The sequence below is a fragment of the Meriones unguiculatus genome, chromosome 4, assembly GCF_030254825.1.
Source record: "Meriones unguiculatus strain TT.TT164.6M chromosome 4, Bangor_MerUng_6.1, whole genome shotgun sequence".
NCBI classification, from domain to species: domain Eukaryota; kingdom Metazoa; phylum Chordata; class Mammalia; order Rodentia; family Muridae; genus Meriones; species Meriones unguiculatus.
This window is the reverse complement of record NC_083352.1, coordinates 82,230,950-82,249,897: the sequence shown is the minus strand read 5'-3', so window position 1 is coordinate 82,249,897 and position 18,948 is coordinate 82,230,950. Positions and strand designations below refer to the sequence as shown.

Below are 18,948 nucleotides of genomic sequence, written 5' to 3'. Positions count from 1 at the left end.
CTCAACTGATTTGTAATTTGGCTAAGTTATAGGTTTTTCAAATAACTTACAGTGGTTAAACGTCAGGCCGTGGAGGCCGAGCCTGGGGCTGGGGCTCAGTTGGTAGAGCGCTTGTCATGAAGCCTTGCATCGTCCTCAGCACGGCACGCCTGTGACCCCGGCACTCAGGAGGTGGAGGCAGGCTGAGCAGCAGGTTAAGGTCACCCTCAGGGCAGCGGTGGCACATGTCTTTAATCCCAGCACATGGCAGGCAGACACAGTTGGATCTCTAAATTCAAGGCCAGCCTAGATTACGGAGTTCCAGGTCAGCCAGGGCTACAGTGATTCAGGCTACCCTGTCTCAAAACAACAAATCTCTGGGCTCCACTCCTAGCACCAATGAGAGAAAACAAACAAACCACTAATGGCTACTCCATGTGCCTTCCCACGCCATGTCCTTCCTCCCACCCATCTTTTCAGCAAGGAGGGTGAACTATCTCATACTTTCTAGGCAACTTCTGAGATGTCTGTCTCCTAATATTTCTTCATATAAACACGGACCTTCCAGGTCTTTCTTCCCAAGCCATCTGTGATAAAGAACTATGTGTGTGCATGCCTCTAGGTGTATGCAGGTGTTTGTGCATGCATGTGTGTGTGTTCACAAGCATGCATCTGTGTGTGTGTACAAGTGAGTGCATGCGTGTATGTATGTGGGTGGGTGTGGTTTAGGTGCCAGGTACACACATGCCAAGGCACACATGTAGAGGTTGGAGGACAACTTTTGTCCTCTCTGCTGTGAGTTCCAGGGACTAAACATTAAAATGGCCAGGATCTCTCAGCAAGCACTTTTACCCACTGAACCATCTCTTGGGCCCAAGAACTGTTCTTCTCCCTTCTTGATTTGTAAACCTTGTACATTTGATGTAACTTTCAAATATGTTCTTATTTCCTCTTTTTTTTTTTTTTAAGATTTATTTATTCTGTATACAGTGTTTTGCCTGAATGTACACCTGCAGGCCAGAAGAGGGAACCAATGGTTGTGAGCCACCATGTGGTAGCTGGGAATTGAACTCATGACCTCTAGAAAAGCAGCCAGTGCTCTAAACCACAAGCTATCTCTTCAGCCCCCTAGTTTTTTGTTGTTGGTAGTGGTGGGTTTTTTTTTGTTTGTTTGTTTGTTTTTGAGATAATCTTGCTTTGTGGCTCTGGTTATAGAACAGGCAAGGTGAGGGGGGGAGGCTACAGAGATGTCTCAGAAGTTAAGAGCACTGGCTGCTCTTCCAAAGGTCCTGAGTTCCAATTCCTAGCAACCACATGGTGGCTCACAACCATCTGTAATGAGATCTGGTGCCCTCTTCTGGTGTGCAGGCATACATGCAGGCAGAGCACCGTATACATAATAAATAAACAAATCTTAAAAAACAAACAAACAAACAAAAAAAACTTGTAGCAGAGCAGAATCTTGCAGAAAAAAAAAAAAAAGAATAGACAAGGTTGGTCTCAAATGTGGCAACGATCCGCCTGACTCTGTCTCCTGCATGCTGGGATTACAGACAGGAGCTACTACTTTTGGCCCAGTAGCAACAACTTTTAAGACCAGTCCTCTACTGCGACTTTTTTCAATGTTTATTTTTATTATTTTCAACTGTGTGTATGTGTGTTTCTGCAGGTAGGTATGTATACATGAATGCATGTGCCCGAAGAAGTCAGAGACATCAGATCCCCCAGAGCTGGAATCACAGACAGTTAGTTATAAACCACTAGCTATGGGTGCTGGAAATTCAACTCAGGTCTTCTATAAGAGCAGCAAACACAGCCGGGCAGTGGTGGTACACACCTTTGATCCCAGCACTTGGGAAGCAGAGGCAGTCAGATCAAGGCCAGACTGGTCTACAGAGTAAGTTCCAGGACAGCCAAGACTACACAGGGAAACCCTGTCTCAAAAAACAAAACCAAACCACCACAACAACAAAAAGAACAGCAAATGCCTTTAATCCCAGCACTCAGGAGGCAGAGGCAGGTAGATCTCTGTGAGTTTCAGGACAGCCTGGTCTACAAAGCAATTCCAGAAACCCTGTCTCGAAAAAGCAAAAAACAAAAAACAAACAAAAAAAAAACCCCTAAATAAATAAATAAATGATAAGATACAACATATCTTTTCTTTTTATTATTTTTCTAGAGACTGTGGTTGGCCTGGAACTCTCCATCCTCCTGCCTCAGCCTTCCAGGTGCTGGGATTAGATATGTGTACCCCCATACTCAGCCGCATAAAACAAAGTCAGGTGAAAAAAGGATTTCCCATCCTATGTGCCAGTGTTTCCTGTAATGAGGTAGGGACAGGGGCATGGCACTCACTGCTATGAACGGAGAAACATCAGCTCTCTTTTTAGCATGAGGGTTGTTTGTACTTGCACACTTAGAGTTGCTAAAACACTAGACACAGAAATTCCTAAGAGGCAGAATTGAAAATTGACCAAATCAGCTAGCTGTAGGATGATGTCCACCTTTAATCCAGCATGTGGGAGGCAGGAGGATCTCAGAGTTCAAGGCCAGCCTAGGCTACCTAGTGAGACCTGTCTCAAAAAAGAAAAAATGCTGAACAAGCCTGTTCTAATAAACAAACTTTTTCTCATTAATTCATTTATGTACTTATGTATCTATCTACCTATCTAATTATTTATATTTTTGGTTTTTTGAGACAGGGTTTCTCTATGTAGTCTTGGATGTCCTGGAACTCACTCTGTAGACCAGGCTGGCCTCTGCCTCCCAATTAAAGGCTGGTGTCACCACCACCTCGCACAAGCATTCTTTATATACCAAAGAGAAACTCAATATTCACTTAAGGCTATTGAATCCATGTTGCAAGAGTAAAAGCATTTAGTTTACTATGCATCTCAGAAAGAATTCCAGGTAAAATATATGCAGGAATATTCACAAAGAATTCAGACTATAAAACTCTCCAGGTAATTAGTAGTCATATTGGTACAGTAGAAAAAATAGCTATCTCCTAGACTCTACCAGGAGTCTGACTGTGTAGCTTCGAGAAGGGGGAGTTGTTCTGAGTGAGCAGAAGACGAGATTATTCTTCCAGTTCTCCCAAGAGCTCAACAAAGTCAGTGATATACCACTTGGCATTGTCCTTTACTTGCTGCCTGATCACATTTCCGCCAAATCCAATGAAAGCATCCTAAGAAGGAAAGGCGAGAGAGATTAACGTCCTTAAAATGGCTGCAGAGATGGCTAAGAAGTTACTCTTAACCTCTTCCAAAGGTCCTGAGTTCACTACCACATGGTGGCTCACAACCATCTATAATGAGATCTGGTTACCTCTTCTGGCATGCGAGTGTACATGCAGGCAGAACACTGTCTACATAATAAATAAATAAATCTTTGAAAAGGCACACCCAGAAACATATATAAAAATAAATATAAAATATATATAAGTGGAAATTTACCTATACCCTTTAAAAACACACATATGCACATTTGGTTTTTCTTCCCACCCCAAGTTCCCAGAATAAAGACTCATGAGACTCAAAACAGTATGCAAACACCTAGGCCATACAGCTAGGCTCATCTCTGACTATCTAATATCTTAAAATAACCCATTCATTCCATCTATATTCTGCCACATGGCTGGTTACCTATGCTCAAGTACCATGTGTCTGTCCTCTTCACATCTTGCCAGGTGACTCTCTCCTGCCTGGCTCTATGCCTGCCAGATGCCCCACTTTCTATTTCCTGCCTCCGTTATAGCCATTAACTTTTTATTGACAGGTGATGCTTCCATACAGACACAAGACATTCCTTCTACACACACACACACACACATACACATACACACACACACACACACACAAACACACAGACACACACTCAGTCTCATTCTCTGCCTCCAACTTGCTGATAAGATACAGGCCTCAGCTACTTCTTAGTGCTATGGCTGCCTGCCTGCCACCATGCTCCCTGCCCTGATGATAATGCACTAACCCTCTGAAACTGTAAGCAAGCCCCCAATTAAATGCTTTCTTTCCCAAGTTGCCTTGGTCATGGTGTCTCTTCACAGCAATAGAACAGTGACTAGAACAGTTATTCATGAGTGTTCCTAAAGAGAACTTTATGTGTTTTAGGTGCTCTGTGTTCTTATCATGATATCTAGCTATTCCTGTTTAACTTCTGTTGTAAACTTCATATGATTTTAGGGCAGACCCAGAAAAAAATTAACACCTTACAAAAAAAAAATCCTTAAATACATACAGCAGGAGGGCAGGCTTCCATGTCCGTAGCTCCATCTCCGATCATGATTATTTTCTTAAAGTGAAATTTTTCCTTTAAAAAGCCAATAACCTTTCCTTTCCCACCAGATTCGGCTGTTGGCTGTGTCTCATCGAAACCTGCATATTCACCTGAAGAGAACAGTAAGAAAATATTAGATTCACGGAAGCAGTTTTACTCAGCCCAGCCTGTTCATACGGATAATACCCAAACTTAAAACATTAAGATTAAAATAGCTCTGGGCATAAGACCTGACCCCCACACACACACACGCACACCCATTCCTGAGGAGGTAGCTCAGTGTATCACCTTGAGTTCAATTAGCTGCATCTTCTGAGCTGCTGTAGGGATCCTAAACATTGTTGAGATAGCAGAGCACCATAATTTAGCAATACATCAATTTGTCACATTAATACACTAATAGTACCTAAAGGAAATACAAACTTACTCTCACTTTTGTTTCTGAAGTAGGATCTCACGGAAATGAGACTATCCTTGAACTTTCCATGTCCTAAGCTGACCCTGAGTGTTCCATATATGGAGCACAGCCATCACAGGTGTGCTCGTGGCCTTATGCCTGGTTTATTCGGTGCTTGGTATGGACCTAGGGCTTCCTGCATGCTTAGGCAAGCGTTCTACCAACTGAATCCTCTCCCAAGCTCCAAACTTATTCCTGTTCTTATGGAAACTAACACACTCATTAGTGGAGCTTGAGACTGGTTTGGTGTTTGAAGCTGGGTGTCACCTTGTAGCCAGGCTCATGTAGAACGTGAAGCAATCCTCCTTCAAGCTCCCAAATGTTAAGAGTGTGTCCTTAGGCCTGGTTCACTCTTTTGTTTTTTGTGTTGTTTTGTTTTTGTTGGCTTCATTTGTTTTGTTTTTACTTATTTACTTATTTGTTTTTGTTTCTTTCTGACAGGGTTTCTCTGTATAGTTATGGCTGTCCTGGAACTCACTATGTGAGCTCAGGCTGGCCTAGAACTCACAGAAATTTGCCTGCCTTAGCCTCCCAAGTGCTGGGATTAAAAGTGTGTGCTGCCACCACCTAGCTTGCTTTGTTTTTATTTTTAAAGATGGAGTTTAAGTAGTCAAAGATGATCTTCAATTCCTAATCCTCCTGCCTCTACTTCCCAGTGCTGTGATTGCTATGAGTATTCCCTTCCCCAGCTTCAGACTTTTTAAGTCAGTGAGATGGAGACAAGCATGCATGGCCCCTTCGTGGAGTCAGCAGACAGCTCTGGGAAGTCAGATTTCTCCTTCCATCTTTTTAAAGATTTTATTTATTCATTACGTATACAATGTACTGTCTGCATGTACCCCTGCACGCCAGAAGAGGGCACCAAGTTACAGATGCTTATGAGCCACCATGTGGATGCTGGGAACTGAACTCAGGACCTTTGGAAGAGAAGCCAGTGCTCTTAACCTCTGAGCCACCTCTCCAGCCCCCTCTCCTTCCATCTTTATGGAGGCTCCAGGAACTGAATTCAAGCCAGGCTTCTTTGGGGAGCGCCTTTATCTGCTGAGCCAGCTCAAAGGCCCTCTTGGTTTCAAGACTACCAGCTACCCTGTGACATAGCTAGAGAGCTCGTTTGTTTGTTTGTTTGTTTGTTTGTTTGTTTGTTGAGATAGGGCTACATGCAGTCCAGGCTATCCTCGGCCTTACTGTGTATCCTGAAATGATCATGAACTCCTGATTTTCCTGTTTCCACCTGGTGGGAGCCAACCTGCCTGGTTTATGTGCCAACCCAGTACTTCCAGCAGGCTGGGCAAGCACTCTACCACAGGGCCCCAACCCGGCTGGAGAGTGCTGTTGTGCGCCATTTATTCTGGGTTTTCATTATTTATTTAGAATGAGAGAGACAGAGCGAGAGAGTGTGTGTACACATGTTATACATGTTGAGGGCAGGTGTGGAATCTAGACGAAATTCAGGTCCTCCAAAGGAGCAGCATATACTCTTAACTGCTAAGCCATGTCTCATCTTGGTTTTGGATTTTATTTTTAAGTATTCTATTTTTTATCTATACAGTGTTCTATCTGCATGTACACCTGCAGGCCAGAAGACACCAGATCTCATTATAGATGGTTGGGAGCCACCATGTGGTTGCTGGGAATTAAACACAGGACCTCTGGAAAAGCAGCCAGTGTTCTTAAACTCTGAGCCATCTCTCTAGCCCCGGTTTTGGATTTTAGAGACAAAGTTTTGTTCTGTAGCCCAGACTGGACTCAAACTTGAAATCCTCCTGCCTCAGCATCTGCGAGTCCAGCATAACAGGAGCCTTCTTGAGATGCTATAAAAATGTAGCTGTGACCCCAGGTGTCCAACGCAGTGGTAATGCAGCAACTCACTAACCAAACTCCTTCTTGGGTCTAAATTGCTCCAGATACAGTTTCTTCAAGATTGTAACATCACAAAATAAGCCAGACAGGCTAACATTTTAGTTTACATATAGATGGGTGACAATATAAATATGCAAAGTCAAGCCAGAGCCTCAGCCTGCAAAACCTCAGCCTGTTTTGCAGAGCAAAAAGGATATCAATCAAAAGAGCCATTCACATGGGGCTGCTGGGAGTGCTCAGTCATTTGGAGTGCAGACAGCTCCTGCAGAGGACCCGAGTTCTGTTCCCAGTACCCAGCTTCAGGTGTCTCACAGTGGCCTGTAACTCCAGCTGCAGGAGATCTGACGCCTTCTTGAATGTGGTTTTATTCTTAAGATTTATTTATTTTTAGGTACGTGAGTGTTTTACCTGCATGCTTCTTTGTGGACCACGTGAGTGCCTGGTAGGTTCAGAGGCCAGAAGAGGGAATCGGATGCCCTGCAACTGGAGTTACAGGTAGTGGTGGGCTGTCCAATATGGGTGCTAAGAATTGAACCAGCGTCCTCTGAAAGAGCAGCTAGTGCTCTTAACCCCCGACCACTTCTCCAGCCCCCAAAAAATGTGTTTAAAAGAATAACTCATGTGGGGCTGGAGAGAAGGCTCAGAAGTTAAGAGCACTGGCTCTTCTTCCAGGGGACCTGGGTTCAATTCCCGGCACCCACACAGCAGCTTACAACTGTCTGTAACTCCAGTTCTAGGGGATCCAGCACCCTCGCACAGACAGACAGACATGCAGGCAAAACACCAATGCACATAAAATAAAAATAAATAAATCTTTGAGGAAGAAGAAGAAGAAGAAGAAGGAGGAGGAGGAGGAGGAGGAGGAGAAGGAGAAGAAGAAGAAGAATTCATGTACCTCTTAACTCCAGGGCCACCACTCTTTAAGTTATATCCCAACAGACACTACCTAGGACATTGAATGATAGAACAGGAAAGCAAAGAAATATACTACCATTAAAGCCGTACCATTGAAGTAGAATTTCAGCCTATTGGCAAACACGTTGCTTGTTGGGATATTGAGCTTTGCAGCCACATGCTCCACGATACTCCTAAAGCCGCCAGATATGAGGAACACCTGGACATTCCGCTCCTGTAGGCGGCTCACCAGCTCCCTACAGAAAGAAACACAGATACCAATTATCAATTAATACAAAAAGAGAACATGAAAAAAAAAATGCTAATTTTTTTCTCTTGGATCCAATGCTGGAGGTCTGTCTATAAGGACAGTTCTACTGTAGGATTAACATTTTATATGTTGGGGGCTGGAGAAATGGCCCAGAGGTTAAGACAACTGGCTGCTCTTCCAAAGGTCCTGAGTTCAATTCCCAGCAGCCACATGGTAGCTATAACCATCTAGAATGAGATCTGATGTCATCTTCTGGCATGCAGGTGTACTTGCAGGCAAAACACTGTATACACAATAAACAAATAAATAAATCTTTAAATAAAATCATTTTCTTGAACTTCTAGCCAGTCAGAGTGGCCATCCTGAAGCCATGCACCTCTCTCTGCTTATGCTTTTCACTTTCACTATCAATTTCATTTTTATTCATGTATCTACTTTTGTGTTCCTTTGTTGTGAGGTTGTTCTTATTGTTGCTTTATCCTTCTCACTGTCCTCTGGTTTGGTTGCTTGTTGTTGTTTTTAAGACAAACTCCTGCTGTGTGGCCAGACTAGCCTTGAACTCCCAACAGCAGTCCTGCCTCAGCCACCCCTTCATTTGTAGTCCAGATGTTTTTTTTGTTGGTGGTGGTGGTGTGTCTGTTTTGCTGTCTGCTTTTACAATAGGAGCTCATGTGTCTGCGGGTTATTTTGAACTTCTGATCACCTGACACACAAGGATGAGTCACACAAACACCCAGTTTGTGTGTGTGTCTGTTCATTCTGAGACAAGGTCTCATTAGGTAGCCCAGGTTGGCCCTGAACTCAACGTCCTCGTATCTCGGCTTCCTGAGTACTAGATTTACAAATGTGCACTACCAATCCCATATGTGCTTAAGCTGGGCAGTGGCACACGCCTTAAGTTCCAGGCAGAGAAAGGCAGATCTCAGTGATCGAGGCCAGCCTGGTGTGCAGAGCAAATTCTGGGACAGCCAGGGCTACACAGAGAAACCCTGTCTCAAAAAAGAAAAAAAAAAAAGGTGGGAGGCAGAGAGGAAGAGAATAAAAAAGGAAAAGAAAGAAATTAATGGGTGGAGTTTTTCTGCTTTGGGTTACCACTGCACCACATTGAGATAAATTATGAAACCCCAGAGAAGCCTGGTGCATTGGGAGGAAAGACAGGAGCAAGACCGGAGAGTAAGATAAGAGCAGATATAAGTACCAACAGAGCCATGCAGAAGGGCACCCCAAAATAACTTACTCTCAGGAGGAGAGAGCATCCCAAGCTCAAGCTGATAAGAAGACATCATGCTTAGAGCTGTGCTTACCTTATGCCGGGGGTCAGGTGTGGCGGGTGCTCTGCTAGGAGCCTTTGCACCTGCTCCCTGGAGGGCTGGATCAGTGCCAGGCGCTCAGTGAGGGCATCTTTGAAAGGCAATGCTCCTCCCATGGCTCTCCGTGTCCTAGGAGGAAAACCCAAGGATCAGGCCAACCATCATAGCTGTCCTTGAAGTCAACATACCTTCCCATGCCAGGACTTCTGGATAACTATCAGGAAAGAGGTAGTGCCACGAGCCCAGCTCTACAACAGAGATGCTTGTATGCTGCATTCAGGAGGCCTGCTTGAGAACTCACATCGATTCTCTGACGCCATGTACCGTGCATCTACAGCCGGGTCAGAAACCCACACATCTGCAGGCAAGCACCTTGCTTGCAAACCGTGAACGTTCTTTGTTTTTGTTCTTTGAGACAGGGTTTCACTGTGTAGCCTTGGACTTGATTTGTAGACCAGGCTGGCCTTGAACTCACACAGATCTACCTATCTCTGCCTCCCTAAGTGCTGGGATTACAGGCGTATGCCACTGTGCCCCACCCGAGAACTTTTATAACCGAGAAAGGAAATGAAGGCTGAAAGCCCATTTCAAACGCAGCTGAGTGAGCGACAGCCATAGACCAGGAAGATGTCACTGCTGCAGAGTGTGGAGGGCAGAGGGAAGGGAAGGAAGGCTCTAACGTGGGATCTCTTTTCCACTGAAGCAGCAAGCGCTGTACTTTCAACCATTTCGGGAAGCCCTGAATGTTTAGAGCCCTGGGCTATCTTCTTGGATTAATCATTTTCCCAGCCTGCCTAAGAATGTGTCTCGTCTGCAGAGACAACTGTTTTGCTTTCTTTGTTCCTGCTGCAATGTTTGCAGATGGATAAATGAAGACAGCACTCCAGCAAATTCAGTTCTGGACAACGAAAGGAAACACCTGGTGCTTTGTCTTAGTGCTGGACAGAAACAAAGCCAAGGGACTGAGACCCTAACCAAGCCTCTCATCAGTCATTCTTCTTTTTAACAGGGTGAATTCTTTCCCATCTCATAAAGGGACTATAGACCTTTCGTACATTTCAGACACAGCAGCCTCCACACCACAGAATTTGGCCAGCTCATCAATTCCTTCTTCCCTGATGACTGTGCTGTCGACATCAAAGCACACTGCATCTGCTGAGCAGAAGAGCTTCCTCAGCTCTGAGTGTGAGACCATCCTGGGAAGAATTTTCTTCCTAGAAGAGAAAAAGAACTGTGCGTAAAGGGGTGGGCAGGTGACGCAGTAGGACAGTGTTTGCCCAGTGTGTGTGAAGCCCTGAGTTCCACTCCTACCACCACCTAAGGCAGGTGTAGTGGTGTATGCCTGTGATCCCAGCTCTTAAGAGTTAGAGGCAGGAGGATCAAGAGTTTAAGATTGGGGCTGCAGAGATGGCTCTGTGGTTAAGAGCACTTGTGGCTCTTCCAAAGGGCACTGTTCAGTTCCCAGAACTCTCATCGGGCAGCTCACACCCGCCTATAAACCACAGCTGCAGGGGACCGAACCATTACCCCCTTCTGGCACACACACACACTTAAATAAAAATAGCAATAATTTTTAAAAAGTGAGTTGCTGGCCAGTGGTGGCTCACGCCTTTAATCCCACCGCTCAGGAGTCAGAAGAGGCCAGCCTGGTCTACAGAGTGAGTACCAGGACAGCCAGGGCTACACAGTGAGACCCTGTCTCAAAACACCCACAGAAAGAAAGAGAGAGATTAAGATCATCTTTTGCCACATAGCAAGTTTAAGGCCAGCCTGGGCTACATAAGACCCAGACAAAAATGGTGGCTGGGAGATGACTCAATAGGTAAAGATGTTTGCTGCCAAACCTTAATCCCTGGAAGCCACATGGTGGAAGCGAAGAGAGGAATCATGAAAAGTTGTCCTCTGACCTCCACACAACCACTGCGCTAAACATGTATCTGCACTCAACTCAATAAGACATTTAAGAAAAAGAAAGAGAGAGAGAGAGAGAAAGGAAGGAAGGAAGGAAGGAAGGAAGGAAGGAAGGAAAGAAAGAAAGAAACAAAGAAAGAAAGAAACAAAGAAAGAAAGAGAAAGAAAGAAAGCTTGTTCCTTAAATATATCATGTGATCCAACTGAGCAGGACAGTGAGGCACAGGTTGGGGGAAGGCAAGCTAGGAAGAGAAATCATGTTGAAATGAGACAGTGATTGAGAATAACAGGCACCTGGAACCTTGAAATCAGTGAGAACACAAAGCCAGGTCAGGCGCCTGGCCTGGAACCTGAGAGTAAACAAAAATGTCCTTAAGAGGTTCCCAGTATTGCAGGGATGCTGGGAATGGCGGTGTATGTTTGTGCTTGCAACCTCAGCACTAGGGAGGGGAGGGGAGGGGGATCAGGAGTCAAAGGTCATATTTAAGTATATAGTGAGTCTGAGTTAATAAGGTCTAGGCAAGCCTGGGCTAGAAAGTCTATCTCTCACTAAATAAATAAACAAGTAGGTATGGATGATGATACATACCTGTGTTCCCAGCACTAAAGAGGCTGAGGCAGGAGGACTGTGAGCTAATGCTAGGCCGGTACTACATAGTGACACTAGTCTAAAACCAAAAACGGAGCTGGAGAGATGGCTCAGTGGTTAAGAACACAGGCTGCTCTTCTGGAGGATCTGGGTTCAATTCCCAGCACCCATGTGGCAGCTCACCACTGTCTGTACCTCCAGTTCCAGGAGACCCACTGCACCAGGCATGCTCATGGTGCACATACCTGCGCATTCAGGCACAATAGCCAAACACATAAAATGAAAATAAAGAAATCTTCTAAAACATCCTTGGCTAGAGGGAAGGCAATCTACTAAGTTCAGTTGCTTCAAAGTAAATTGTGTACATTAGACTTTCACACACAGGAAGAAAAGTCACTGCTGGGAAACGGACTCTGAAACCTTCACATCTGGCTTTTGGGGGAAGGGAAGCCCGGGGCTGGGGGATGGAGAGAGTGCTGGTAGAAAGGTCTGTGTTCAAACAGGCCCAGGCGACCCACAGCCCTCTGTGCTGAAGAATCGGGCTTCAGCTTGGCTGTGGATTCACCTGACTTTAGTTTTTAAAAGATTGTGCTGGTAAGCCCTTCTTAATGGAGCTCCAAAGTGAAAACACAGGTTTTCCTTCATGGCTGGATTTAGGAGGCCTGAACTGGGGTAAGAGTGAAAAAATCTCCTTGTGCAAACAAATCCCAGCCTTTCCAGCTGGTATCTTGCAAGAGGCAACTAAGATTACCTTAGCTCTTCTACCATTTGTTACAATGACCTCTTATCTTCAAAGATAGGTTTTTATCTGCACTAAGAACATAGAAGCAGATGCGGTGGTGAGTGTCTGTCATCCCCGCACATAGAAGGTAGAAAAGAGAGAATCAAGAGTTCAGGGCCAATGAGGCTGCAAGAAACCCTGCCTCAAAATGAGGACAGTTGGCTGGGCTGTGGTGGCTCACACCTTTAATCCCAGCCCTTGGGGGACAGAGGCAGGTGGATCTTTGCAAGTTTGAGTCCAGCCTGATCTACAGAGTGAGTTCCAGCATAACAGAGAAACCCTGACTCAAAATAACGAACAAAAAACTAACTAAATAAATACATAAATAGGAGACAGTTAAGGTCAGCATAGTGGGGCTGGAATGGTAGCTCACTGGCTAGGAGCACTTGCTGCTCTTCCAGAGGACCCAGGTTCAGTTCTCAGCACCCACATGGCAGCTCATAACCCCATTTGTAACTCCAGTCCCAAGAAATCCAGTGCTTTCTTCTGGCCTCTGCATGCACTAGTACATATGTAGTACAAATACATAAAATAAAAATAAATAAATAATTAAAGTGGTCCCAGAGGCTCAATACATCGGGCAGAACCAAGTTTACCAGGCTCTGGTAGTGGGTAATACACACTTAGGGAAAAGCTATTCAGAATGCCTGAACAGTGCAAAATAGATTGTGGGAAACTTCTAGATCCAAGTCAAAGACCCTCTCTGGAGTCAGGGGAAGGTTAATGGTCAGTATTTTTGTTATTGTTTGTTTGTTTATTATTGCAGAAGGATTTACCAGTTAGCCCAGGCTGGTGCGGAACATCTCACGTAGCCTAGGCTATGGCAAACACAAGGCCTTCATGCCTTAGACTACAGGCACATGGCACTACACCTGGCCATTTACCTTTTGTGATTAAAGAAAACAGCTATTCTGGATGAGTGAGATGGCTCGGTGTAAGTAGAGGACCCTGCTGCCAAGCCTGATACCCTGAGGTCTGTCCCTACGACATGCACCATGGCACCCATGTACCCAGAAACATACACAATAAATAAGTAAATAAATAAATGCAAAAAGAATTAGTTAAATGGCTCAGCAGTTAAGAGCACTTGTTGTTCTTGCTGAGGACCAGGGTTCAGTTCCCAGAGTCTACGCGGTGATTCAGAACCATCCATAACTTTTAGCTCCAGAGGATCCAGGGACCTCTTCCAACTCCAGTGGGCACTGAATGTAACTTTGTGCACACACAGACAGGCAGGCAAAATACCCACACACATGGAATATCTTTCCTTCTTTCTTTGAGACATGGTCTCTCTCTACACAATCCTGGCTGGCCTGGAACTCGCTCACAGAGCTCCTCTCACCTCTGCCCCTGGAGCGCTGGGATCACAGGTGTGCCCACTGTGCAGGCAAAATGAGTAAATTTTTTTGAGAAAGCCAGTTATTCAAGCCAGGCATGACATAATGCATATCTGAAGTGTCACAACCCAGAAGGCTGTGGCAGGAGACTTACTGTGAATTACACACAAACCTGGGATACAAAATGAGACCTTGACACACACAAAAAGCTGGGGAAATGGCTCAGCAGTTAGGAGCACCAGCTGCTCTTCCAGAGGACTTGGTTTTGGTCCCAGAACCCATAAAGTGGCTCACAGATGATTACACCTCCAGTTCCAGGGAATCTGATACCCTCCTTTGGCCTCCTCAGGCACTGGCCAGGCAAGTGGTACACAGATATGCATGGGGGCAAAAACACCCATACATACAACAAAAATTTAATTTCATTAAAAAAGAAGAAATAGATAAGCTTCCTGTCACTATATATCATATGTTATGGGATACAGTGCTTCTTCTTCTTCTTCTTCTTCTTCTTCTTCTTCTTCTTCTTCTTCTTCTTCTTCTTCTTCTTCTTTCTCTACCTCCTCCTTCTTCTAAACATAAGTTCTTCTGTATCCTACCCAGCCTGGCCTCAAACCTGCTATGTAGCTAAGGGTAACCTTGAACTCCTGATCCTCCCATCTCTACCTCCAGAGTGCTGAGAGGCATCAACATGGCACATAGTTTATACTGTGGAACCCAGGGCTTTGAGTATGCTAAGCATGCACTCTACCACATCCTCAAGCCAACAGATGCTCCTTTTCACTCCAGTGAGGAGGCTAGCTCATAAGCAAGCCTAACAACCAAATGCATGGAGCCACCTAGTACTCACGATCCTCCAGTGCTGGGTTCCTGGTGACAGTGTCTTTCTCGTCCCCTTCCTTTGTTGGTTAGAAATGCACCAAAAACCTCAGGTTAAAGATTTCTAAAGGAAGATCTGTGGGTTTTGCAAGACACTAAAAAACAAAAAACAAAACAAGAGAAATTTAAATGAGAAAATGACCAACCAGGAAGACTCGTGGCAAGAAGAAGGCCGAGGGGCTGAGGACTGTGGCTCAGTTGGTAAAGCACTTGCATAGCCTGCAGCAAGCCCAGGGTGCCGCCCTCTGCAGTGCAGAAGCCAGGGTTGGTGGCCTACACCTGTAATCCCAGCTCTCAGGGGCAGAAGCAGTTCAGAGGGGCAGAAGTTGAAGGTCACTTTAGGCTACATAGGAAGTCTGTGGTTCAAGGCAAGCCTGGATTACAGGAGACCCTGTCGAAAGGAAAGTGGGGGAGGGGCTGACTGACCTCCTAGTAAGGTTGTTCCAACAGTGGTTCAAGTCCAAAGTTTCCTAAAACTGCTTCCCCTGGGCGATGCTTGAACACTGAAAAGAAGTAGCTGCGTCCTTGTGGCTTCCCCTCTGCCACAGCCAGGAATTACCAGAGGAGTGGAATACAAAGAGAAGGTGTGGGAAAGAGGAGGGCAACACACAAGTACACGGCGCAGCAGGCCTGAGTCTGCAGACCCAACAGTCCCCTGTCTTCACAAGGAGACACACCTGTAGGGGAGTTCTTCTCTCTGTAATTTCCACAGTAGAGGGGTTAAGGAAGCCTGCGGCAGGAGAATTGCTCTGAGCTTTAATCCTAACTCAAAAACTGAAAATAAAATAAAATAAATCACGAGGAGCTAGAACCATAGGTGTGGCTCAGTGGTAGAGTGCTCTGGCCCTGCGTACCATTTAAGCAATCAATTAATCAATTAAAGTTGGGGAAGCAAAGTCACAAGCAAATGGAGGAGTTAGAAAATGATTCAAGGACTGGCAAGATGGCTCTGTAGATAAACGTGCCTTGAAACTCTGATGAGCTTCTCCCAATACTTGGAAGCCTTGGTAAAAGAGGGAACTCCTGAAAGTTACCCCCTGATCTCTACAGGTGTGCAATGCACACACATATCCACACTCATACACACAATAATAAAAAATATATATTTTAAAGAAATTCTGGTGCCTAACATTAAAAGTGCAAGGCTTAACACTGAATTGATATTCATTAATATCAGGGAAATGCTCAGTGATAAAGTGGTTTCCTAGTATGCACACAAAGTTCCATCCTCAGCTCCAGAAAAAAACAGAAGAAACAACAACACTAATAAGCATTAAGATGCAAATAGAGGTTGCAGAAATGGCAAGGCAGTTAAGAACACTTGTTGCTCTTGCAAAGGACCCAGGTTCAAGACTCAGCCCAAACATGTCACATCACAATCATCTGCAACTCCAGTTCCAGGGTGCCCTCCGTGTCAGAAGGCACACACATTTCACACACACACACACAAAAAAATCTTAAAATATAAATAAAACTTTGCTAGGCAGTGGTGGAGGCAGAGGTAAACAGATCTCTGTGAGTTTGAGGCCAGCCTGGTCTATAAAGTGAGTCCAGGTCAGCCAAGGCTACACAGAAAAACCCTGTCTCAAAAAAAAACCAAAATAAAACAAAACAAAAAAAAAACAATTAAAAAAGCCAGGGCATGGTCAAAGTGCTCAGTGAGTAAAAAGCACTCACCATGCAAACCTGAGTTCAAATCCCAGAACCCAGAATAGCCTAGAAAAAGGAGAACTGATTCCAAAAAGTTGTCTCCTGACCTCCACACAAGCACCATGGCACTTGCACACACCCATACTCATACACAGACACTCAAAAATGTTCATTCCAGTACATGCTGAGAACAAGGAGAAAGGCAGACTCCTGGGCTCAGTCTAATTGGCAAGTTCCAGGTCAGTGAGTAACCCCATCTTAAAAAAAAAAAAAAGAAAAAGAAAAAGAAAAAGTGGCACAGGTCTTTAATCCTAGCACTCCAGAAGCAGAGGCAGGTGGATCTCTGAGTCACAGGCCTGCCTGATCTACAGGGCCAGTTCCAGGACAGCCCGGGCTACAGCGGAAACCCTGCCTGGAAAAACTAAAGAAAAGAAAGTGGACACACCTCAGGAATAACAGCCACATTTCCAGATTTGTCCTCAGGCACAACAGGGAACATGCACACACACTCACACACACGAATATAAGTAGATTGTAATTAGAATAATTAGCAGCTGAAGATCTAAGAAGAAATCTTAAAAGAAAAGCAAGGTAAGCAGGAAAGGGAGCCAAAAGCCAGGCCTGGTGGCCCTGGTGGTAATTCCAGCACCTGGGAAGTGAAAGCAGCAGGATCACTGCAAGTTCAAACCAGCCTGGCCTACATAGTGCATTTTCACGTTTTAGGCCAGCCTGGACTATAGACACTCTGCCTTTAAAAAAAAGGGGGTGGGAGGCTGGAGAGATGGCTCAAAGGTTAAGAGCACTGGCTGCTCTTCCAGAGGTCCTGAGTTCAATTCCCAACAACCACATGGTGGCTTACAACTATCTGTAATGAGATCTGGTACCTTCTAAAGTGCAGGCGTGCATGCAGGCAGAATATTGTATATATAATAAATAAATCTTTTTTAAAAAATTGACTCCACCCTTCAAAAATGAAGGTATGTAAATAATGAGTAAAGTTTGAGTGAAGATGCAAGTACTGAGGTCATAGCCCAGCTGGAACTCACATGCACTGCTGGGGGGAAATTTTCAGCAAATTTCTTGTAGGTTAGACATAGATTTACAAGCCTCAGCAGCGCTGGGGTCAATCTTAAAGATTCACCAAGGAAAGAGAAGGCTGGTGGGAGAGAAACGTTTTCATGGTGTAGTTGGGTGTGATTGCCCAAATGTCCACTTGGGAAATGGAAGCAAGAGGATCAAGGGCAGCCTGTGCTAACACACACACGCACACCACACATGCACACGCATACAAACATGCACAAGTATGCAAATATGCACAAGCGCACGCGGCACACACACACAAGAGTAACTATACGCAACTCATTTAAAGAAAACATAAGCGGGCTGGAGAGATTGCTTAGTGGTTAAGAGTGCTTGCTGCTCTTGCAGAGACAGGAGTTTGCTTCCCAGCACCCACATAGGTCACAGAAGTCGGTTCCCAGCCTTCTGTAACTCCAGCTCCGGGGGCTCTGACACCTTTGGCCTTTAAAAGTACACACACACACACACACACACACACACACACAGAGAGAGAGAGAGAGAGAGAGAGAGAGAGAGAGAGAGAGAGAGAGAAGAGAGACACATACACACACTAAAAACCAACAAATTTAATGAATGAAAGATTTAACACCCAAATTAAAGCTCTTCCTTTATAACTGTATATGGTTATTTACTACAAATTCTATTTCTAGTGGAAATGATGGCAAAGCCAAGACACTTGAGCTGCCGGCTTGGAGAACTTTCCTATCTTCTTCAGATGTTTCTCCTGTGCCAGATTGCATCATTCATTCATGCTGCTAGTCGTGGAGAATGAAAAAGTGAAACTATCTAAAACATGAACGAACTAAAGCAACGTCTTGGAGACCCGGGAGATAATCTACCTAGGCAGTAAAGCAGCAGGCCAGAGCTGTGGGAAAGCGAGGACCGGTGCATCAGAGAGCTGGACACAGGGCACGACCATTGCGGGCGGGGAACTCACCGCGGACCCTGGGCCGAGCCGGTTTTCACGATTCTGGTGCCAGTAACTTTCCGTAGCTGCCGGGTCTGGAGCCGCTGTAACGTGGGAGCGCTGCGTCCTGTGGGAGGTGACCCGTACGGGAGATCACAGCCCTCACCCAAGGCTTGTCTGGGATCTGCGGATGCGTCCGGTGGCTTCCGAACAGTTTTGCATGTGCGTTTCCAACTGGAGACTCCAGATCTCGGCTCTGCTAAACCGGGTTGGAAGGACGCCTTGGTTCAGCCTTCAGGGGCGGGGCTTCCCGATCCCGCCTCCCACCCCTTCCCTTCCTAGGGGTTCGGCGTCTCCAGAGCGGCTGTGAGATCTCTGTGATCTCTAGTTGGTTGAGTTGGCTCGAAAGACTTTCAGAAGCCTCGCCCCTTGCCGAATCCCTTCACAGGAGAGAAGCGACGGACCTCTACGCTGATTTTGCAATGCACGGAGTCCTTGGGAGCCCTTTCTGAAACCCACATTTCTTACGCTGCCCCTGCAGAAACGCAGGTGCCAAGAGAATTACAAAATCTACGTAGACTCGCTGGCAAAGAAACTCAGTTGTCAGAACGTTTGCCTAACGTGCAAGAATTGGTTTCGAGCCGGGCCACGCTCATGCCTGTAATTACAGCACTTGGGGAGGCAGAGGCAGGCGGATCTCCATGAGTTCAAAGGCAGCCTGGTCTACAAAGCGAGTCCAAGATAGCC

At 45.4% G+C, this 18,948-nt stretch overlaps 1 protein-coding gene across 1 annotated transcript; it reads right to left on the bottom strand.

Moving 5' to 3' along the window:
- Positions 1–2,834: 2,834 nt before the first annotated feature.
- On the bottom strand, positions 2,835–18,513 carry Psph (phosphoserine phosphatase). Its single transcript, XM_021657263.2, has 7 exons — positions 18,232–18,513; positions 14,536–14,659; positions 10,123–10,281; positions 9,062–9,196; positions 7,598–7,743; positions 4,237–4,385; positions 2,835–3,166 (listed from the first exon to the last, which is right to left on the bottom strand). The coding sequence occupies exons 3-7, from the start codon at positions 10,260–10,262 to the stop codon at positions 3,059–3,061; spliced, it is 678 nt and encodes a 225-aa protein (XP_021512938.1). The 5' UTR covers positions 10,263–10,281; positions 14,536–14,659; positions 18,232–18,513; the 3' UTR covers positions 2,835–3,058.
- Positions 18,514–18,948: the final 435 nt, after the last annotated feature.